The following is a 24,111-nucleotide window of genomic DNA, read 5'->3' as shown; positions in this document are numbered from 1 at the left end:
AAACCCATTTTTATGTGTCGTTGTGTTTAACTGTCTTATTAATGTTTTCTTTTCACCTTTACATGACTCCTTTTATGTGTTCTGACATAGCTCTATTAATTTAATTTGAAAACTACCCTGTTTCAGACCTCCATGTCAACCTCCATGTCACATCCGGCTTATTTCTCTTATATTTCGTTTTCTTGCTTTGTGCTCAAAGTATTTCGTAAACTCTGTCTCTAAATTGTTTTAATGTATTTATTATGTATTTATATGCCTGTAAAGCATCCTCTAATGATTGACACTGAAATAGTTCAATTATGTATTGAACTCAGTCATCCACAGATGCATTCATTCAGCTTTTCGGTTGGAGAGATGATCGTATTGTCTGTCAGTATTGCACATGCTCTGTATTAGGTTGTTGAAGCTCTTTACTGAAGCCCCTTGAGAACTGGAATACTGATCGTACAAACAGTGACTCCACTCATTAGATTTACTCTCTCATTAGAACAGGCCTCAAATTTGTGACCTCCACATAAATTCCATCATAAGTTTCAGCTCTGTAGGTTATAATATTTTATAAAATGGGGAATTTATAGAGTGGAAACAAATCAAATATCGCATTTTTATCCATTTCTTTCTCTTCTTAACACATTGAATAAAACCTCTCTGTCTACAGTCACACACACATGCCACACAATTCACTTTTATGCTGGTGATTCAGAAAAGAAGATTGAGTGTGGCAATATTTCTCAAAACCTAATTATTATAAATTAAAGAAAATTGAGCTTTGTATTGGTTGTTCATATATTTGAGAAAACACTGCTATATGTTGGAGGTTTTGCTCGATGACTGACTTAAAATCAATTCAAAGTCAAGTCAATTTCTTTCCATAAACTGATAGACTACGTGTTTAAGGACTGTAAAATAATCAGTGGAAAGCTCTTCTGTAAAATCATCAACAGCAATGGAATTTGTATATGTGATTTACGTCATTTCTCTGCCAGTTTGAAGTAGCTACAAAGATAAGATGGTCAATAGCTCTCATAAAGTTGTTAGTGGGCTTCTAATTAAACCTACGCGCTTTGTGAGGAGTCAACGGGACAAATGGAAACAGTAGAAACTGGGACACAGGGGAGAGAAGACGCAAACTTTCCCCTTTGTTGAGTCCATCAATTAGCATCACAACCAGCGTTCACGTGTCCTACCAGCGTAAAATCTCACATTCGCAAATAATGACAAGCCAAAGCACAATGAGGAACACGGAGGGGAATAAAGGGGGCACATTTTAAACAGATGCCCGGTAATAAATAACAGGCTCGGTGCCCCCCTCTCTCTCTCCAGCTGAGAGCGGACATTTACATTTTGAAGTGCCGGCACGGGGGTCCACCAGGGGCCGGAGCGTGTCCCGCAGGAATGACAGGGTCACAATTGTTCGTGGAGGGACTCGTTGCTTTATTTCGAATGTAATGCAAATTTGCAAGCGCTCCGGTGGCGTGCGCGCAGACTGGAGCGCATATAAACATCTCGGGGAGCGCATGCACAGCCACACGCGTCCTCGTCGGTCTTCAGCCGAAATGCAGCCAGTTGCAGCCAAACTACCGCTCGTGCACAGAACGCCTTTTTCTGTGGAGGATATTTTGGACCCCACGAAATTTACAAGGAAAAGATTCAGTTCTGAAGATGCAGCAACTACAGGTGAGAGTAAAACTCGGTTTTGTGGAGCATGTGTGTGCTGAGTGAAGATAACTCAAACACCTTTCTCCTTTTTAAAAGATAGAGTACTTTTCATAATGAATGTCTTTTATTTTAGAAGCCTCTACCGAAAGAGATGAACCCAGAGAGAGGCAGCTTCCCCCGGCAGGTGAGAGCTGCAGCCCGGAGGAGGTGGCGCTGAGTCCGGGGAAGCTCGACGAGTCAAGTGCAAAAAAGAGCCGACGCATCCGCACCGCTTTCAGCCTGGAGCAGCTGCAGGTCCTGGAGCGCAGCTTCCACCGGTGCCACTACCTGTCGGTGCTGGAGCGACACACCATCGCCTCGGCCCTCCGCCTCTCAGAGACCCAGGTGAAGATCTGGTTTCAGAACAGACGCACCAAGTGGAAGAAGGAGCGTGTGCAGGGCAGCGAGCCTGAGGAGGATCACGGCTTCTCGGCGTCCTTCACCTCCCACCCTGCTCTGTGCTCCTGTCCCAGCTGTCTGCCGCTGCTCTGCCGCCACCTGCAGCTCCCTGCGCCGCTGCTGCCGCTGCCGCTGCTGCCCCATCACCTCTACTATATGTAGACCTGCACTGAGGGACCGAGCTCCACACAAAGTGGCACTGAGATTAATGTCAATATATAAAAATGTTTAATATTTTCTAATGTAATTATACTATAACTTATTTTGATAAACACTTTTATATTGATTCATTGGATCTTTGTTTTATTTAAAATGACTTTACACTTTATTCCCTGAAAGTTTAGCGCTCACAAGAGAAAATTAAAAAAGTTCAAATTAACTCTGTTGACTCTTAGATTATGATTTAGCTTTATATGTCAATACTGTGGATTTACCTGTAGACTTTGCCTTGTTCATTCAGCTATGAACAGCCACATGTTCAGATATATTATGATGTAAAACTATGAACAGGTCAATGTTTGCAATACTTACCAGGCAATAATGTGACTCAGGGACATGTTAAGGTTGAAAGGGGTAAAAGTTGTGTGGTAAAGTGTTTTCTTCCATCTGATGGTGAGGACCGTGACAGTGAGGGAGTAGATTTAAGAAAAAGGTGTAAAAACAACAAAAATACTGTCAAATTGAACTGAAGAACCTCAGTGATAAGTAATAACATTTAATACAAGGCAATGCATCCTAATATTACATAAAATATATCGGAGAAAATAAATAGAAAATCGATTCAATGGAATAAGAGAATGAAAAAAGTAATGGTGGGTTAAAAGCTGAATCACCAAAGGTTTATAACTCACGGACTCATGCCAGACCTGAGAAGGCAGATGTTGGTGCAATACCATGAAGTGCTTTTAAAACCAGGTACATTTTAACATCAGTTTTTAAAATGGAGAGGTGGTCAATCATCCTCTCCTTCTTACCCGGGCCAGAACTCAGGCTGCAGACTTCTGGACACATTTCTTGGTATAGACCAGAAAACAGAGCATCACAGTGCAGTTAGTGAGCATCAGTTAGAGACCAAACGTTCCTCATCCAGATTCAGTTATATCTTGAATCATGAAATATTCTTATTTGGCTATTTGTGCTACAGTACACAAGTGTCGGGTGGAAGGTATAGGAACAACAGAGAATGACATGTGGTCATACAAGTCAGTGTAGAGTGCTGTTATGCAGATGCAGAGAGCAGAAATGTGTTAATAATCTCCATTTTATGACTAAAAGAGACAACATCCTGCAGAGGTTTCACACAGCATGTGTCAACAGCCTTGCTACAGTACTTAGACAACAAGCTGACTACAAAGTTGACCACCTTCTACATCTCAGCCATGATGCTTGACCTCTTTACCACCTGTCTGCAGTCCAAATGACATTGGCAAATTATTGTTTTATCAGGGCTTCTGTGAAGAAATTATGACCATGGATTTAAATTTATTGAAAAGAGCTCTTTGCTGCTTCTACATCTTCAATCAGATATAACAGGACATAGAAAAGAAAACAAAGTGCACAGATGTCATTTAATGAGGGAGGGGGTGAAGGGTATTTGAATATTTACATGTCATTAAATGGGAGAAACACTGCCAACCATCAGACTAACTGGAAATATTCAAAGTAACATGGCCATACCATGCAGCTGAATTATCCCAAAAATCATGCTTTATACAAATAAATAAATACCGTCAATTTCTAAAATGATTCCCCCGGGGTTTCTTTGGGACATAGTTTAAATGTTATGATTGACAGAGTTTTGAAACAAGATAAAGCCCCCCCAAAATGTTTTTAAGAAACTCAGAACATTTGAATTCGTGTTTTTCATACATTGTGTCATTTCCTCTTTCCTCGAGTTTAGCCAGAGCAGGTCAAACTGTCTCTCAGCCAAAGATGGAGGATATGTAATGTTACTTGCTGCCATCCTGCCGAGGCCTTGAAGGAATTCAACCATATGATGTATTAGCACTGTCAGTTGACAGTGAGAAGGTTCCGGCCAATCAGAGCTTGTCTGTGTGGAGTTAGTTCTGTCAGGCCACTCTGATTTCCTCCCACTTTCCAAACACGTACAGTTTCGGCTGTAAGTTTAAGTTAATTGTTGAAATGCCAACAGGTGTTGATGTGAGTATGAATGGTTGGTCGTCTATATCAAAAAATAATTATTGCCTCTTTTATAACAGGGTAATCCATTTATTGACATCTGTATTAGTTGTTTAAAATGTACAATATTTATATTTGTCATTAAAGGTAGAGCCTTCACAAAATGCAGGGACACCCAAGGTGGAAATTCATTGAGTCATACACTGTCCTCACTTAGAACTGTTCTTATGATGTTTTCCATTTATGAAAAAAGTATTCATTCTGTATTGCCTTTATTTGTATTATATTTGTATTCACTTTATTATTTGATCAAATATAGTAAATGATGAAGGTCCCAACCAGATTAACTATTCAGGAAGAACTTGTGTTTGTTCAGGACCTGTTCAACCAATCTATAACAAAGCATGTCATCTTATAAATAGATGTGTGTGGCGCTGTTGAGCTAGTCACTGTGTGTGCATGTTTTAGTTGTAATATCACACGCAGATTGGACAGCAGAGAAACCTTTATGGAGTCAGGAAAGTGAAAAAGTCAATCAATGTGAGCATGACACAGCTCAGAGAGGAAGAAATAGTCCATTTGACCGAGCACTGCTGTCTCTTGTGGCCAAAATGAGTATGACAACAACAAACAAATTTAATTTGCCTCATAAAGTTATAGTTACAGTTTCAGTGTAAATGTCAGTGCAATCTGACAATTGTTGACACATTACACAAACACAAATGTGAATCTCAGGGTGGCTCTAGAGAAAATTTCACAGGAATTCTTAAGCCTAAAGGATTTTCTGAGGAAACTGAATCTACCTAGAAGTTGCTGAGATATTTCAGTTTGAAAAAAAGCCATCCTGCGGCGCACATCATCACCGCACATCATCCTGCTGCGCACATCATCCTCCTGCGCACATCATCGTGTTGCACATATCATCATCACCTCACATCATCGTGCTGCACACATCATCGTGCGGTATCATCCTGCGGCGCACATCATCCTGTGGCGCACTTCATCCTGCGGTGCACCTCATTGTGCGGCGCACATCATCCTGCTGGCATAGTGCGGCGAACATCATCCTGTCGCACATCATCACCGCACATCATCGTGCAGCGCATATCATCCTGTGGCGCACATCATCCTGCAGCGCACATCATCCTGCGGCTCACATCGTCCTGTGCCGCACTTCATCCTTCAGTGCACATCATCTTGCAGCGCACATCATCCTGCGGCGCACATCATAGTGCGAGGCACATCATCCTGCGGTGCACATCATCGTGCAGCGCACATCATCACCGCACATCATCCTGCGGGCACATCATCACCGCACATCATCCTGCGGAGTACATCATCCTGCGGTGCACATTATCGTGCAGCGCATATAATACTGTGGCGCACATCATCCTGCTGCGCACATCATCGTGCTGCGTATATCATCATCACCGCACATCATCGTGTGGCGCACATCATCCTGCGGCGCATATCATCATCACTGCACATCATCGCGCGGTGCACATCATCCTGCGGCGCACATCATAGTGAAGCATATATCATCATCACTGCACATCATCGTGAGGCGCACATCATCCTGCGGCGCATATAATTATCACTGGACATCATCGTGCGGCGCACATCATCTTGAGGCTCACATCATCCGGCGGGGCACATCATCCTGCAGCGCACATCATCCTGGGGCGCACATCGGCGCACATCGTCCTGCAGCGCAGATTATCGTGCGCGCACATCGTCCTGTGGCGCACTTCATCCTGTGGCGCACATCGTCCTGTGGCACGTATCACCCTGCGGAGCACATCATCCTGAGGCACACATCATCCTGCGGCACATCAAAGGAGGAGGGTTGGACCTTGAGCTAGAAGTTCCACCCCACATAGCAGCCTTTTGATTAAATTTGATATTCTAACATTTAACAATACAGGACAAAATCGATTTCTTGATACAGCATTAAAGTCATGAAATTATTATGAGAAGTGATGGCCTATTTCAATGGCAAGACAAAAAAAAATCAACAGAACGGAAACGTATTGCATTCACTTTTATTTTTATTTTTTGGGGCACTTGTCTCGGAATTTCCAAGATAATTATCCCAAAAAAACAGAATAATTTTTTTGTGAAGTGACTGTAATACACTTCTTTAGAGGAAAGCTTATTTTAAGTTCTAAACATATTTAAGGTGTTTTTTCTCTCATTCTGTACGTCCTATAGACCATTACATTATGCAAATTAGGCAATGACGTCATTTAGCGACATCTTGCGACTTTTAGGACAGCCAATTGCTACTTTCCTTACTGAGGAGTTGGCAACACTGCACACATAGTGAGATCAGAGCTCGTTCACGTGAATCAGCCGGTCAGGGACAAACAAGAGATGGTGTTCAAAAACCAAGTTGAAAAGAAAGTACAATGAAGCCTGTCTTGCTCTTGGGTTCACAGTCAATGTGGTAGGTCATGAGGAGAGACCAGTGTGTAATTTATGTCTGAAAACTCTCTGAGAACCAACAAATTAAGAAGACTCTTAGAAACAAAAACAAATCAAGAACTTCTCTGACCTGCCATCAAAAACCTATAAATTATTCTTAATATTTTATATTATTGTATCTCTGCTCTTGTTAACTTTTTTCTATATCTGATTGTATATATTTTTGCCACTTATATGTTGTAACTTATACTGTGTGGTTTTTTCGGGGGGGGGGGGGCAGAACCACCAATGCACACTCACACACACACACACACACACAAACATGCTCCTGAGCACATCTGTATGCAATTTAGCATATGCTATTATCCTCAGATGTCAGGGGGTTTTAACTCTCAAGACAAATCAATGAAATATGAGTTTTTAATACACCATTGAAAAACTGTGATATAAAAAACGAAGAAACTTAAAAACCAGGGAAAATATACATTGACAACATTAAATGCTGTTTTGTCTGATGAATAGATTTTCACCTGACAGGCTGGTTAGAGAGAAACTGATCTGAAGCCACCTCCATCGGTGAGTTATTGGAAACAGATGGAGACAAAAAAAAAAGAAAAAGAAGATGACTGGACAAGATGGAGGACACACTCACACACACACACACAGTTCTGAAAAAAACAAAGCCAAAACTGTGAGCGTGAGCAGGGAAATGAGTCATAATCAAATCGAAACAAAGGAATATTGTTTCCATGGTTCATAATAAAACAAAAATTATCTGGCTGATATGAAACATGCAACTAAGATTTGGCTTCCCTTATCCACAGGAATTAAGACTCTTACAAAAATGTTCAATGCTTCCTTTTCTGTAACCTTAAAAACACACAGCCAAGCAAATTCATCTCACTCTGTGACACGTTTCAGACCGGACCAGACAGATGAACTGGCCTGACAATGGTATCACTGTGAATAACAGTGCTGATGTACAGATCCATTGTAAAATCTGTCCTGATCTCCTCTCTAATTTGATGGTCTGGGAAAAACAAACTATTCGCTCTTAACAATTTATGTTACACATATTATTATGGCAGCCGCCTCTTTGAATGTCAATGTTGGTCTTTAGGTCAGTTAACATCCTAACTTTGTCTACATGCATTGTTACAGCATTTGCTGCAGACGCTCATTGTAGCAATGATATTTCCAAAGCACTACTGTACCAAAGTGCAGCCACACAGAGCAACTAGCTTGTCAAGACTCTTTTTCATTTGTTTTTGACTCACTTTCAATGTTAGTGTTGGATCTTTTATATTTGTGTTATATTTTATTGGCTTTACCAAACTGAAGTGTGCATCTTTTTGAGACTCGAACACAAAATCTGCTGTCTTTTACATCAAGACTCAGTTTGTTCACTCATATATGTATATATGTATTGAAACCCTCACATCTGCTTTCAGTTTTCTGACTGATGTAATGCTGCATGACCCCATTGTTGACTGAGATGCACACTTCAATACAAAAATGTTAAATAAAACACTTTCTTCTACAGTGGGTACGCCTTTTCCTTATTATATCACCCACAACCATTCAATCCACATCTTGTTTCCATTAGATTGTTCATATCTCATATATGTTTTCATAATTGAATGTCTGTCAAAGTCCAGAAAACACAGTGGGAATTAAAGTCGATAGTCATAATCCAGATTTGGCCACAATGCTTGATTTTCACTTTATGAAAGGTTAACAGTCAAGAGACATTGCCATATGTGATCAACGATGATGTTTAATGTAAAAAGGTAGTAGCTATAGTTACCAACCCAGTAATAATCATCTGTCAAAAATGCAGCTCCTCAGAATTTGATTTGCTTTGTTTAGTGTTTTCTAAACATTGTAATTATTAACATCTTTTCCAGCAGCAGCAGCTGTTTTTATTGAAAAGCTGTGATAAACCACTGTACACAACCTGCACAGCCCCAAACAACAGATGGACACAGTTAAGCCATTGTAACATGTGAAAATGTCCAGAGAACTAGGTCAGTTAGTTTACCTTCCCACACATTTAGTGCACAACTGCAGATTGTCCTTGTGAGACATGTTCTCACCTACTGGAATTATTCCATTTGGTTTAGCAGAGTACATGGCGTCAACATGTCTTCTCACTGCAAGAGACAATGTCCTGCTCTGTTCACACATCAGCTCAATCAGACATTACACAGAGTTTGGACCAGGGCGATGGCAGAAGTTTGAGTAATGTCCAGTCCAGCTGATCCATTCACACGTACAGCTCCTCTGGATAATGTTTGTAGGTTAGGTTTGAGACCAGCTGGTGAATAAAGCGCAGCACTTAAGAGTTAAACAGCACAATGTTTCCCTCATGAGTTGGTAGAGACCAAAACCTGAGCTTAAAGAAAGTGAATGAGAGACCTAAATATGTGAGATGGATACAAACACTGCTCCACTTCCTGTGTCAATTGTGTAATTAAGCAAATGGTTTTATGGTTTCACCATCTTTTATTGTTATTGTTGTTTTCAGGTAGTTCTGCTGCCTTCAAGTGGACAACAATGTATAAATTCAGTTTTCCAACATCATCAGTGATATCTTCAGATGCAAAACGTCAGTGTATTAAGTTAAGAGCAATAGTGTGTATGTGTGTCATTTGATTATCAAGTTAGCTTTTCTTGTTGCAGGTGTTTCATAGTGCAACACTGCTGAATATTTGCACAGCAGGAATAGCAGCACTTGTCTCTTTATTATTGCAGAAATTTATACCAACCTAATTCTCACGTATTTCCGTCTATATCTTCCATAAAAGTGTAAAAGAGACAAGCAGATGTCCTGATTTTTTTTGATGTTCTGAAGAAATGTGGAGGCTGAGCCATATACTTTCAGTCGTCTCTCTTTCCAAGTTGTGTCTCATATCCTAACTGAATCCACATGAACTTGAACAGCCCTCTCAACTCCTCATGTGAACACCTACAAACCAGAGTAAAAAGTCCTTAAATTTTCTTTTCTTCCTTTCCTCATTTCCATGTAGGAATGTCCCATGTGGGAGATGCTCCTCCCCTCTGCTCAGAGTTGGGTGAGGGGAAAAGGGGGTGAAGGGCCAGGAGGGAGAGATGTGACTGAGGAGTGTGTGGGAGAGGAGGAGGGAGCAGGATGAGGCAGGGAGGTGTGTAGCTCTGCTGCGGCTGCTGCTGAAAATCCATTTCCTCTGCTGAAGCACGGCCAGGACGCTGCTTTAAAACTTCCAGCCCTCAACATTTTCTCACTGATCCTCTATCAGACAGGAGGAAGCTCTGCAGACCTCCTCAAGCTCATCCTTTTGTTCTCTCCCTTTCATGTGTTGTGAGTCCCAAGGCAGCTCAAGCTCTGCGTCTACAGGTCAGATGTTGGTTATTGTGAGCCCACAGTTATTTGTACGGCTAGTTTGAGATTCAGGGATCTTCCTGGAGCACGCCTGTTCTGTTTCCTCTTCATTTGTGTTTTCTCTGGAGAGATGAGGGCGGAGGTGCTGCTCATCTGGAGCAGTTTGACTCTGTGCTGCGTCCTGATCTGTGCCGGAGAAGAGGTACAGGAGAGCCAACTCTCCAGAGGCCGGGTTCAGGTGAGAGAAAGTAAAGGACTGGTCAAACACAGGAGACTGGAGGAGGAAGGAGATGTTTTAATGTCAGACGAGCCTGCTGAAGCAGTGGAAGCAGAGAAGACAAAGCCAAAGAGGAAGAAAACTCCTGAGGAAATTGAAGCAGGTGAGTAGGAAGCTCTGCAAACTCTCTTACTGCCATGGTGAGTAACACAGACTCTATGTCACCAGTCCTCAGATGATGCTGATCAGTCATTGAGTTTAATAAATTAGTGGGCATGTATGTGCATGATTGTTGTTTTGTCCTTTCCTGGCTTCTCCTCTCTGAGCTTGAGCCTCAGTTTGCGGCCAAAACACAGAGAATACACAGACAGGATAAGTCAGTATTTGGATTGCACTGAAAAATAACCTCATGTTATCTGGTCCACTCTCTCCAACTGTCTCCTGCTGTGCAAATCCAGAGAATACCTCCCCTCAGACAATATGTTTATCTCCATATACTCCAATTCTTTTAGTAAAGGATGAGTTATTCAGAGATGACAGGGCAGAACTGATTCATTCCAAAACTTTCTTGGCAGACACTGTTGCTTGCATGACCTTCTCTCTCTGCTGGGAAGTTGTGGACAAAACTGTTCCAGGTTTTGGTAGCATGGCCCAATGATCAGATAGTGAACATTTACCGCCAGAGTGGCGTCTGTGCCTCAATTATGTCTACAACTGTGAAAAACACACAGTCTGAGCAAGAGCGGAAATATTTCCACTACTATTTTCCACAAGTGAGCAGACAGGATTTACGGGAGGCCCACTTTGAGTAGTATTGAGGCAATGGCCCTGATGTTCTGAATGTTAACTTTCCGCTGCGTGAAGCAAAACCACAAGCCATGTAGCCAGATACATAAAGGCCATAATTAACCCAAGACACCAAACATTTAGTAATTCCTGTCAAGCTTTGTTTATCCAGGGAAAACTTTGCTGACAGTGCAGAATCCCTTGCTCCTTGCCCAAGAGAACCCCAGGGGCTGCTGAGAGTGTGGATGTAATTTGCTGTCTTTTTCAGAAGCAATTTTCAGAGCTTGTCAATAGAACGAATGCTGCTATCTTCTGCATACTTTGGTATTTTGGTTAAGGCCTTTGAAATTGATTTACTGTGTGCATGGCCCGATTAACCTTCTGGGGGCCTAGAGGCAAAAGTCATGGTAACAATCATAAAATCATACTTGAAGTTGTTGTGATAAAAGAAACAACAAAGACTGTGACCACAGTAACAACGACTGAGTGACAAGGTAACAGAAAGCTTACATGAGTTGCAATGACCTCGGGTCACGTTCACACGTTCGTCAGGGCTCGGACAGAAATGTGCAGCCAGAGCCACACGCGTGGTGGAAATCATGTGTTTTGTCTTCACACATGAATCTTACAATAAATCATGTTAGCACAATACAAACAAACAAACTTGAGGGCTGGCTTCAAGAGAGGGCCACAATATCACATAATAATGCAGTACAACTTAGTTTATTGTGTCAAAGTTACCTAACAAATGTCCATGATTTATATGAACATGATCTGAACATGTTGTGAGCCTGAACAGTTTAGGACATTTGAGGGGGCCAGACTTCGTCCTGCTATGACTGCAAGTTACCATTACACATTATTTGGCAAGAAACCTATCTGCTGTCAGGGATGTTACAAATGCAAGAGCCCCCCTTCACTCTTCCATGTTGTGTAATGCAAAATCAAAATACCAAGAAAGGTTGACTGACACCGATAAAAAGTGTGCGTGCAGTGCACCCTGGGGGAGTAATGGATGGGCTGTGGCAGACTGTTGTGTTTACGCACCAGTTGAACATTAGGGAAATATGTTCAGTAGAAGAAAACAAGCAGCCCACTGTTTCTGCTTTGGAGTGGTGGTATAATGTGGGACGATCAAAAACCCTCCGGACATCTCCTCCATGTCATTTTCTAGAAAGCTCAATGTGAAACCACCTATTTCACATTGTAAGGTTTATAAGTGGTTTCTTGAGAGGGTGTAATGCAAAACCTCAGCATAGCTGCATGTCAGGAAACAGTTTACTGCCCCATCCGCCCACTTTGTTTGTCTGTGACCTTCATATCTTTCAAACTAAAGGCTGGGTTTGAATACCTTTGGCTTTTCGTACACTTTGAGTCAATTGAACATGTATTAATTAGTTCATTCAGTTTGTTGTTCGGTTGTTTAGTTATATTGGCAAGAAGTGTGACTTGGACATGCTTTACTTTTTGTGATATTGACAGTATGTGAATGGTGTGTATGACAGAAGAAGCCTGGTATATGTATGAATGTGTGAAAGACACTTTGAGGGGTCAATAAGATAATTTACCATTTGTTGATAACTTGCATATGCACATGCATCACTCTGACTGATGAGTGCCCAGCAGTTAGACCAGCCAGATCGAGATATTTAAAATAATAGCTTGCAGATGCTCTATTCATATATCTATGTACAGTATATAACATAGAAAACATTGCAGAAGATAAAGAATATACTTCCAGTGGTTCAGAAGAAGTTTCTTATTGGTCCTTGTCAAAGTTCTTCAGTCTGACTGCTTTCTTGCTTGGTCTCAGACCAGTTGGCTGAATTCTCCTGGATGACCAGGTCCTGCTGACTTTATGTGCAACAGCCGTGTCTGTCCGTCTCAGTTTTAACTGGCACGGTGTTTGTCGTAAATACATCTGTTCTGACTAACAAGATAAACAGGCAATAAAGACGGCCTGCAGAGAAACACTTGGCAATAAAAGATCACATAACCCTATGCAATAAAATTTTGAGAAAATGCTTGCACAACTGCTTTACGTGCCATTCTCTGTTTCATGCATGCACACACACAGTATACTGGTTCAAATAACTGAACATGTTTTCCTTTTAACCCATCTCTCTGAAGCCAAAGCAAGGAAAGCTGCAGAGAAGGAAGCCAAAGCAAAGAGGCAGAAAGCTCCCAAGCCCACCAAAAAGCCAAAGGCCCCAAAACCCACCAAGAAACCAAAACAACCGAAACCCACAAAGAAGCCAAAGGCGCCCAAACCCACCAAGCAAGCGAAGACAACAACCACAGAGACACCAAACATCCAGCCTCCTTCTATCGAGGAGGAAGAAGAGAAACTGCTGATTGCATTGGGCTGGGACACATGTATGTAAACTTGAGATTCATCGTTCTAGCAAGCAAGAAGAATTTTCCTTGATACTGATGAAAATGCATGGTACTTACAAAGCGTACTGTCGACAAGAATAGTGCTGATGACTTGAGTAAAACGGAGGAACTCCACTCTGTCACTTTATCCTCACAGTGCTTCGACCTGTGACCCCAGAGGGGCCTGGATGGGAAGAGCCTGTTGAGCCAGGCCTGGGTAAGACTTTCATGAGTCACTGAACTGGGCTGTGGGCCTGCTTGTTGTCAAAAATGCTAGAAAAAAAACTTGTCTATTTATCAAACAAATTCCTACTCTAGACTAATATGTATTTCTAAACAGATGTGGAGTTACAGATAGGTAAAGATTAAAATGTATTGAAGAATATATTTGAGCTTTTCATGCCTTTTCCTGCAGATAATGACAATGAATTTCTGTGCTGATGTGGCGTATCTTTACTGTTTGATTCATACCATGCTTTTTGCAGATCTGGTGCCTGGTAGATACCCTGACAAGAAACTAACCACAACTACTGAGGTCATCATGTACATACCAGGTAGTCCTTGTTGTTCAAAGTTGACTTGTGACAATGTGTCTATTTTGGGGGTTATAACTGTTTGATATACAATATATATTATAAGAGGCCTGATAGACTGCATATATAATTTAGCCTACTTCCGATTATTTTAAATTCTAAGGGTTATATGATATGTATGACTCATGCAATAGTATTCAATACATCTATTGGGTTTACAGGATCAGGTTTATTATAAATCAATTTCAAAACTACTCTCTCTTTAATATTGAGTTTTATTTTTGCTCAGACCGGTATCTTTAAATCAGGTGGGGTTACCAAACCAATTTCCTTATATGTGGAATATATGTCATTACATAACCCCTCTTTCTAATTCTTCAATATTTAGACCTCAACTGCAGTGGTATTCTTTTTTATTTATCATGAAAACTCATTGTACATTAATCCAGGTTCTGCGATATAATAAAGATGATTAAATTCTTAAAATAGTACATATTTTTCAGATAAGAGGGAAACAATTGTTACTGTCTACTCACTTTTCTCTGTTTATTTCAATGTGTAACAGTTTACAGTAATTATCTGTTTGCTTCTGTTGCAGAGGAAACCACCACCGTTCCATTTGTCGGCCCCTGGTATGAAGAATATGATTATGCTGACTGTACGTGTAGCCCGGGGATTTCTTTGTTATTCAAAATTAGATTTAAATATTGCATATGCACACTGAAGGTCTCCATTATTGACAGGAGTGGTTTTCTGTGTCTGGATCTCCCTCCACAGTGGCTGCCAAGAAACAAGAAGAAGAAGAGGAGAGAGTTCGGAAGGAAAAGGCAGAAAAAGGTTTATTCAATTATTTATTTATTTGAAATATCAGAGCTATGAGCTCCACTGGTTAATCTCAATCGCTCAGACACTGTCCCACTGCCAAACGTACACACCAGGGAACTCAATCTGTATTCATCAGCCAACGAAAAAAGAGATAGTCCCTAGCAAATGTAACTGTTTGTCCTGGTCACATGGGTTAGATAGACCAGATGTTTTAGGAAACTTCTGAGCCTTTTACTGCGTTCAATGATCGGAGCTGTCATTTGAATACATCAAGTCAACACTTTAATTTATTACACAGGGTGGGGGAAGTAGTTATTGGTAGTAGAATACCAGTTGTCAACAACCTATTACACTAGAAACACCATTAAAACCTGTGCACAAATAATAGTCGGACAATAAGTAAACGGTACAGCTTCCCACCGGTCTTGATGCTCTGTTCTGGGGGAAAAACATGTCAAACAACCTAATGTGTTGTGTTAAGAAAACATTAGATCACAATGTTATTCATACCATATATAGAAGATACACAGTTCAGTCGCAGGAGCAATCTCATCGGCTTTCAGCAAAACCGCCAATTTTTTTCGGGGCCTAAATCTCACCAAAGAATCAGTGACAAGTGATTGCTCCATTCGTACCATGTGAGCTGGATTCTCAGTATCTTGCTCTCACTAACAGAATTGGTTGGGTTCTTCTTATTCAATCTGGCCTCACGGGGCATTCCAGTTAAAAAGTCTGACTGGGAACTTGGGAATTCCAACTTCCCAGTTCACAAGGAACGTACCGTTTTTAGCGACGCTTGTCTAATGGCTCAGTGAGTGAAAATGTTCATTTGTCACTCAGCCACATTGGTCCAGAGTTAAATGTCACAGCAAATATTTATTGGATTGACATGAATCATCAACTCCAAAGGATGTATTTCTCTGGTGATTTTCAGCTAGGGGCCGGTCAGAATTTAAAATTGAGACCAACTGAAAGCTGAAAGCCACAGACAGGGAAAGTATGAGAGATGGATTGCCACATTGTACATTTTAGTCCTTTTGTGGGATTTGTTTACAATAACGAAAATGCAGAATAACACCAGACCCTTCGTCATTATTCCTAATTCTTCAGCGGTTTGTCATAGAGGCTGAAGGAGGAAGACAGGATTTCTAACAGCTGCTCTGCTCAGTGTGTTGATGTGAGTTGTTATATAAAGCTCTGTTAACAGCTGGTTCATCAGAGAAAGCAGGGAGGGAACTTACAGACGGTATCTATTTGATAACGGAGCCTGTGAGTTGTATGCAACATTCTGGTCTCCTTATATTCAGGTAGTTTCAAATGCTACAACGGTTTTCTGTATGACTGACTTGAAAATATGAACTCAGACAGACTGCGCTGACCCATATTGTAGAAAGGAAACGCTTGAGGAATGCATGAGTGCAAAAGAAGGAGCACTGTACGAGCACATATGGAAATATTTTGTGTGGTGCTGGTGGTTGGCTGGAGAGCGAGGTCCATGTGAAAACACATATTTACACATATTGTTTTTCCATTACACGCTAAAGCTGAGCGACTGAGGAAGACGTGGGAGGAGGAGGAAGAGGAGAGGCTGAAGCAGATTTCAGTGCCCACTGAACCAAAGAGTAAGATAAGATGATTGTTTACTTGTCTCTGACTTTTTAAACCCTAACATTAAATACAGAAGACGTGCACAGATTGACAGGGATTGCATTAGTGTCAGGTTGGGTACATTTGCCTCCCTGTCAAAAACACAAGCGTCTTCATCTGTTAATCATTATTAACACTACTTTGTCTTTTAGGACATGTTTTACAGCATCTAAAGAAAGTTGTTGACAGAGTGTTTTACAATAAAGTCATTCTTGATCATTTGTCAAACAGATCCTGTTAATGGTTGTCTGTGTGTTTTCCTTGTCCTCTCAGAGTGTCCCCCTCTGGGTGTGGAGTCTCACCGGGTGGAAGACGACCAGCTGCTGGCCTCCTCTCAGTCTCACCATGGCTTCACGGCTCAGAGGGGACGACTCAACATGCAGGTATTCCGTACATTACAACTCGTGATGATCCGGCACTTTGCTGAGTTTGGCTTGAAGCTTAGGCCTGTGGTCCCCTACAGGGGTCCGATAATGAGGACGATCTATACGGCGGTGCATGGTGCGCGGAGCCAGAGGAGCGCAACCATTGGTTGGAGGTCGATGCCCGCCGAGAGGTGGAGTTCACTGGGGTCATCACTCAGGGAAGAAACTCAGAGCAACAGTGAGTCCTTCTATAACTCCATCTCCACATCATCTTAGTTTTTAGTCATGCCAAAATCTGGGTAAAAGTAATCAGTATCTTCTCTGATTACATTACATTACATTTCATTTAGCTCAATAAACTCAATAAAATAACTCTGATGTGACATGTAGGAAGCATTAGTACAGCTTCAATGAGGTTGTATCTACAAAAAAGTGTGAAAATCCATGCTGTCAAAGAAATAACTAATATTGCGAATTAAAATCATACGACAATTTTTACTAAATATGAAAGTTCATGTGGTACATTTATTGACAAACATCATTTACATCACATGCATTTACAGTGGTTAACATTCACCCTGTCAGAGCACAACTTTTGGTCTCCACCACCTCCTGGGGGAAGTATCAGGCTCTTTTGCTGCTTCAAACAGTTTTTGATCCAATGTTGATATGGAAATGTTGATTAATGCAGCTTTGAAAATATTAACATGGGTATTTTTTACATGTTTGTCATTGTAGCATTATAATCCATTTTAAAATGTTCCTGGTAGAAAGAGTCTCCATAGAGGTCAATAAACTAATTTTGATTTCTCTAATTTACTTCCTAGTGAGGATTTTGTGTCCTCCTACTACGTGGCCTTCAGTAACGACAGTCGTGACTGGACTGTACTTCATGATGGCTATGCTGAATGGGTGAGTGGAAAATAAACAACACAGTAGCAAGTGTTTGAATGATAGCAGCCACACACTGTCTCCCCTCTGTGATCCTCTCCCGCAGCTGTTCTATGGAAATGTGGACAAGGACACACCGGTGATGAGCCAGTTTTATACACCCATGGTGGCCCGTTACATCCGCATCCTGCCTCAGAGCTGGAACGGCAGCCTGTGTCTCAGAGCTGAGGTCCTGGCCTGTCAATTAGCCAGTACGTATCACACAGAACAGCATCGCAGCACACCTGAGCAAATCTCTTCCTGGGAGAAAATCATGATGTTAAGATTCTCAATAATAAAGAAGAGTTCTTTTCTTCTCTTAAAGGTAAAGTTCACCCAAAAATTGTGATTCAATTATAATCTACTCACCACTATGCCAATCAGGCACGTGCACAGATAGACCCCTAGGGGTGCTCAAGCACCTGCCCTTTGGCCCTGGATGAGAAAAGCGCCCCTTCTGCTGGAGCCCAATTTTTTCTTCATTCATAAACATTTAAGAATTAAAATTACTCTCTCTGTCATCAATTCCCCCTAAGGTGTTATGATATCTGACGTGCATTTATTTTAGTTCTTGTAAATGATATTTCACCCACACTACTTTCGCCAAACTTAGAGCTGATTTTGCCAAAGACCAGTAATAAAGTCTGTTTCACAACCGGAACCTCGCTAAAACTGTATTTCATAAACGCATCATGGTATAACTACTAAGCGTTTTTATTGTCTCCCCTAACTAGTAACTTTACAGCGCAAATATTTTGAAGCTAACAGTGTCTCAGCAATGGGAAGACTAGTCCGCTCTAAGCGTGTTGTTTGTTTCAGGCAGTTATCTCAGTGAGAATGAAGTGAACTCATCAGACGAACTGGACTACAGACACCACAACTACAAGGATATGAGACAGGTCTGTTGGTTTCAGTCTGATAAATAAGAACACGTGAATGCAACCTGATAACTCTTCAAACAGCAGGGTTACAGATGTGGTTTCTCCCCCTGTCTCTCTCCTCCAGATGATGAAGGTGATAAACGAAGAGTGTCCCAACATCACCAGGATCTATAACATTGGTAAAAGCTCTCAGGGCCTGAAGATGTACGCCATGGAGATATCTGACAACCCAGGGGAGCACGAGACAGGTAGTTAATGTGCACTGTTACTCACCCAGGTCAATGTTACTCAATCAGATACAAAACTAGAGCAAATGACAAGCTTAACACAAACACATTGTTGTATTTTGGAGTAAAATAGGACTATTAAGTAGAATATAATCGAATTACTTGTGTGTGCAAACATTTCTCCATATTGATGCCTGATTAAAACAAGCTAAGAGCGCTGCAGAGCTGTGAAGTAATAGCTGCATAGTTTTCACAAACCTGATTTACTTCACTATTTTGATCTTTAGAAAACAAACACATTCACACCTCAGTTGTAACACGTTGGATGTACATATTTCATCTGCTCAGCTCAATAGAAACTAATATCAAAATTGAAGCAGTTAGTCATTAGTTAAGCTCCAAAAACTCCAATCTCAAAGTGTTGCTGTTCTCGTTTTTTTTAAGGCTATAATTAATAATTAATAATATAATTTTTAAGCATTAACTTCATTTGATATATTTTTGTTATTTATTTTAACAAAATATGGGTAGATTCTTCACTGGGTTTTCTTCCTCCCCCTTCACTGTATGATATTATTCATAATTTGTTGGTGTCTTTTTTAAATCTGTGCTAAGTAACTCTTAACTATTGTACATTTTCCACTGTCGACTCAATGGTCTTTCTCTCAAAGCTTCTATCTGATAGACTTCATTCAAACTCAAAACTTTCCTGTTGAATTGTTACAATGTAGGCAGCGCTGACATGATCCTCACAAACAAGTCACAGGAAACATAAAAAAAAACTCTTCATCCTTGTTATGAGTCAATGAGTGGCCCTTTAATTTTTGTCCAAAAAATAGATTTTTCTCAAACAAAGTCATCCATCTTGGTGCTGACTATTGTTCTGTTGTATTTTCAACAGGTGAACCGGAGTTTCGGTACACAGCTGGTCTCCATGGTAACGAGGCGCTGGGCCGAGAGCTCCTGCTCCTGCTGATGCAGTTTCTGTGCAAAGAGTACAATGATGACAACCCCAGAGTGCGTCGCCTAGTGGACGGAGTTAGAATACACCTGGTGCCCTCTCTAAACCCTGATGCATACGAGCTGGCTTACGAGATGGTACGATGAGCCTGGTGATAGTAGCCATTATAAAAATAATGGCAGAGGAAAACACTTTCAAACTATTTGGCATGAGAAGCAGGAGATTAGTTCATGTTTGGAGTGTCACCATTTTTTATATCTTTCTTTCAAGTTGTTCATTATAACACCAAACCACTACGTGTAAAATGTTCTCCGAGACCTAACCCTGTTTCTGTCCAATCAGGGCTCAGAGATGGGGAACTGGGCACTGGGCCACTGGACTGAAGAAGGTTACGACATTTTCCAGAACTTCCCGGACCTCAACAGCATCTTGTGGGGTGCTGAGGACAGAGGCTGGGTCCCGCGTATAGTGCCCAATCATCACATTCCCCTTGTGGAAAACGTCCTCAATGGCTCTGTGAGTTAGTTTAATGTCAACAAGAGCCAAATTATTACATTTTACTTCCGAAGAGCATATTAATATTCAATCATTTCTCTATTTCTTGCCTTCACAGTTTGCTGTCGAGACAAAAGCCATCATCACCTGGATGGAGCGTAACCCATTTGTGCTGGGAGCTAATTTGCAAGGAGGAGAAAAACTGGTCGCGTACCCTTTTGACATGCAGCGCCCCCCAGTTGCTGTAAGGCCATCAGACTATTAGAACAATTATCTTTAAATCTAAACCTATGAAGAAGTGCACCCATATAATAATCCTATATTCCCTACGGTTTCATTTAGTCGACCGACAGCAGACGTTGGAGGACTAATGGTGAAATGAATGAAGACACGTGGGCACGTATTCAGCGGCAGAATGAGGGAGCTCTGAGAGAGACGCCGGATGACGCCATGTTTCGATGGTTGGCCATGTCGTACGCCCACAGCCATCTGACCATGACCGAGACCTACCGAGGCTCCTGTCATGGTGATGATGTCACCGGGGGACAGGGCATCACCAACCGAGCCAACTGGAAGCCGGTGGTGGGCAGTAAGTGTTGACATAAAGGGCATCAGAGGAAAACAGTAAACGCGTATCAAAAGACAAGAGCAGAACAGTGGAGGCAAGATACAGAGGACATGAGGACCCTGCCCCCTCTGCAATCATTGTCACTTCGTGTATATGACCTGACCTGCTTTCTCTTGTTATCCATGGCCGAAACTGACCTGTTAGGGTGCCTCAGGAAAATAACAACACTGCGGATGGCAACTTTATCATAATTTGCACCATTCGATACTCATACTGCAAGGGGTAGATAAAGTACTAAATACATGTAGCTCTGTTTACACTACTGTACATTTGGCGTCTGTGTACATGGACATGTTCACATGCCTGCCATCACATACAGACAGGATCCACATGGACATGGACAGACTAGGCAATTTGTGTAAGGTGGTATGAATGTGACCGAACTAAACTAGAATAATTCCTAGGTTTGGGGAAAACCTTTGACAAGACAATGTCATTATTCAGGACATTGGCTCAATGGAATCCAATCTTTGAGGGATCCAAGTGTTAACCATGCAGACTGTCTTTTGATTCATTGTCCAGCCTCATTTCCAACACTTCTGTAGCCAGTCCAATCCAGTAGAAGTGAATGGGATTAGTTTATTGGTACACCAATAACTGAACACAACTAGAACTGGCTATTGTTTAGAAATATTGCTGTTAAGGTTTTTGAATGTTTTGACCCAATTTCATTAAGGTGTTGGCAGAAGTCTCATTCATGAATATGATAAATGGTCTGTATTTATGAGCATTGTCTAGTCTTTAGTGTATCTATGTGCAGCTTTCTCAATCATTCACACACTGTCGACACAGCCGTCAGGGGCAATTTGGTGTTCAGTGTCTTTCCCAAGGACCAGGACCCGGGGCTCGAGCCTCTGACTTTCTGTTTAGTGGACCACCCGCTCTTAACTGTAAGCCACAGCAACCCACTACCAGGAAAAAAAAGAAAGATCTACCTAGTTAGGTATTTCTTCAGTGTAAGTGATTGTCACTTAATTCTTTGAAAAGCCCTGATGAAGCTCCGTTCACTTCTCCCACAGGTATGAATGACTTCAGCTACCTGCACACCAACTGCTTCGAGCTCTCCATCTTCTTGGGCTGTGACAAGTTTCCCCATGCAAGTGAACTTCCTCTCGAGTGGGAGAACAACCGCGAGGCTCTGCTGTCCTTCATGGAACAAGTAAGACTGGGCCAGAGTATGAATATGACCTTGAGAAACGTGGACGTTTTTTTCTCAAAGCTGCCGTGGTCAGATTAGATTTAATGTTAGTCATAGAAGGATATCCGAGAGCAGGTGGCCCCTGTGCTCTGTGAAAAATTAAACTAAACAACCTTTCTGTGATTACTACAAGGTTCTGTCCAGACAGACAAGAGCAGTGGAGGAAGATACGCGACCTCTCATTCATTTCAATGACACATATGGTAACCGGGGTGATGCCCCTGGCACAAAAGTTTAATCTGGCTCAACTTATTCCACAATGTAATGTTACTTTTGCAGTCTTCCTTGGGACTGGAGGTGTAATGTACTGTTTTCTTGTGCAGGTAAATCGAGGAATAAAGGGAATCGTGAGAGATGTGGAAGGAAATCTACTGCCTAACGCCACCATAACTGTGGAGGGAATACGGCATGATGTCAGAACTGGTATGCTGGCCACAAGAGAAAGATGTTCTGCTGAATATGCATGATTCAGTATTTGCATTTTAAAGGAAATACGAACCTAACAAGAGACCTTCCCAACATTTAATTTCAGCTGTCGGTGGAGATTACTGGCGACTCTTGAATCCTGGAGAGTACAAGGTGACCGCCAAAGCCGACGGCTACACCCCTCAGACCAGACTCTGCATGGTCGGCTACGACTCTGGGGCCACTCCGTGCAGCTTTACCATGGTAAGATCCAACTGGGACAGAATCAAACAAATCATGGCGCTGAACGGCAAGAGGCCCATACGACTGGTCACCAAAGCAGTAGTGAAAACAACCCCGGCCAGCACCGTGGGAGTCAGCAGCACCACCACAGAGACTGACGAGCACGCCATCGCCCAGAAAGCAGAGCGACTGAGGCGGCTGCGGATCATGCGTCTACGCAGGCTGCGTCTGCAGAGATTAAGAGCCAGTAAGGGTACGAATCCTACTACCACTACCACCACGACGACTACTACCACCACCACCACCACCACCACCACCACTCAACCACCTGAAACTGAGAGAACAACCTCCTGGTACGACTCGTGGTTTCCTTTGGAGAGCTGGTCGACTGAGAACCCGTTCGACAGCATCGTATTTGATTCAGGGCCCACACAGGACTACCCCTTTGAATACACTATTGATTGATCACTGCACTGTATGAACACCTTAAAAACCACTTAATGATGCTGCAACATCACAGCTTAAAACATACACATCACACAGGTTGTTTATTAATATAGTCATCAGAAACATCTCACCTCTTTGGTTTACATTTGAGTGGAGAGGAAACAGATTTTTAAGTCCAGAAGATTTGTTTTTTGTAAAGATTTATAGAGAATTGATCTGGAAGAGCACGTCTCTGCTGAGCAGAGACTACAGGGCTCAAGTTTATTTGGTTGTCTGTTCAGTAAAAGTAAATACAGTATGTTCCAATACAAATCTTGGTATTACACAAATCTATGTACAATTTACCTTTCTGTATCTTTACGATGTGATTGCTGGCCTCAGTTAAACTGATTTAGTGTACTGCTGAATGCATTTTAATAAAACAAAGATATTTTCTAAAATGTTGCTGTTCATCTTTTGTGGTTCACTGGAGTCATTTGTATCACCTGCAAGATCAAAGGTAATATCTGACCAGGTAATTTTCTTTATAAAGTCAGCGTTGAGTACGGAATGTAAATGTGACAAAGAAAACAGTTTTAAGATAAATGGTTCTGAAAGAAAGACGGGATGTAGTATAAGAACATTTTCACCTGCCTCTGAAAATACCTTCTTCTCCTGTAACTTCATGCTGTGTTGAAATGATATAAAACAATAAAAATACGCAGCAACAGATTTGTATAAAGGGTGGATGACATGTGTCCTCTAAATTCATGAGGTGAAAAAATCCCTGGTCCCTCTAAAGGCTCCTAGGAAATCTTCCTGCAGTTGAAACAGAACTCAGTATTCCCTCTCTTTTTGGTCTCCACCACCCACTGAGGGATATAACTGCCTCTTTAACTGCTAAATGTTCAACTATGTTCACAAGCTGCTCTCTGACAGTGAGTCAA

The 24,111-nt window shown here is 41.6% G+C and overlaps 2 protein-coding genes across 2 annotated transcripts; both read left to right on the top strand.

The window, feature by feature from the left end:
• The first annotated feature begins 1,553 nt into the window (after window positions 1-1,553).
• pnx (posterior neuron-specific homeobox) lies at window positions 1,554-2,259 on the top strand. The gene is made up of 2 exons (XM_062412247.1): window positions 1,554-1,693; window positions 1,809-2,259. Exons 1-2 carry the CDS (start codon window positions 1,557-1,559, stop codon window positions 2,257-2,259), a joined length of 588 nt encoding a protein of 195 aa, XP_062268231.1. The 5' UTR covers window positions 1,554-1,556.
• Window positions 2,260-9,794: 7,535 nt separating this feature from the next.
• On the top strand, window positions 9,795-23,625 carry aebp1a (AE binding protein 1a). Its single transcript, XM_062412216.1, has 20 exons — window positions 9,795-10,401; window positions 13,155-13,400; window positions 13,558-13,617; window positions 13,886-13,954; window positions 14,532-14,591; window positions 14,711-14,770; window positions 16,303-16,380; window positions 16,679-16,788; window positions 16,869-17,008; window positions 17,598-17,682; window positions 17,768-17,912; window positions 18,520-18,599; window positions 18,706-18,829; window positions 19,710-19,906; window positions 20,112-20,285; window positions 20,383-20,508; window positions 20,607-20,853; window positions 21,912-22,051; window positions 22,414-22,513; window positions 22,623-23,625. Exons 1-20 carry the CDS (start codon window positions 10,152-10,154, stop codon window positions 23,201-23,203), a joined length of 3,072 nt encoding a protein of 1,023 aa, XP_062268200.1. The 5' UTR covers window positions 9,795-10,151; the 3' UTR covers window positions 23,204-23,625.
• The last annotated feature ends 486 nt before the right edge of the window (window positions 23,626-24,111 follow it).

Source organism: Platichthys flesus, chromosome 19 (genome assembly GCF_949316205.1).
Source record: "Platichthys flesus chromosome 19, fPlaFle2.1, whole genome shotgun sequence".
NCBI classification, from domain to species: domain Eukaryota; kingdom Metazoa; phylum Chordata; class Actinopteri; order Pleuronectiformes; family Pleuronectidae; genus Platichthys; species Platichthys flesus.
This window is presented reverse-complemented; position numbering and strand designations above follow the sequence as displayed.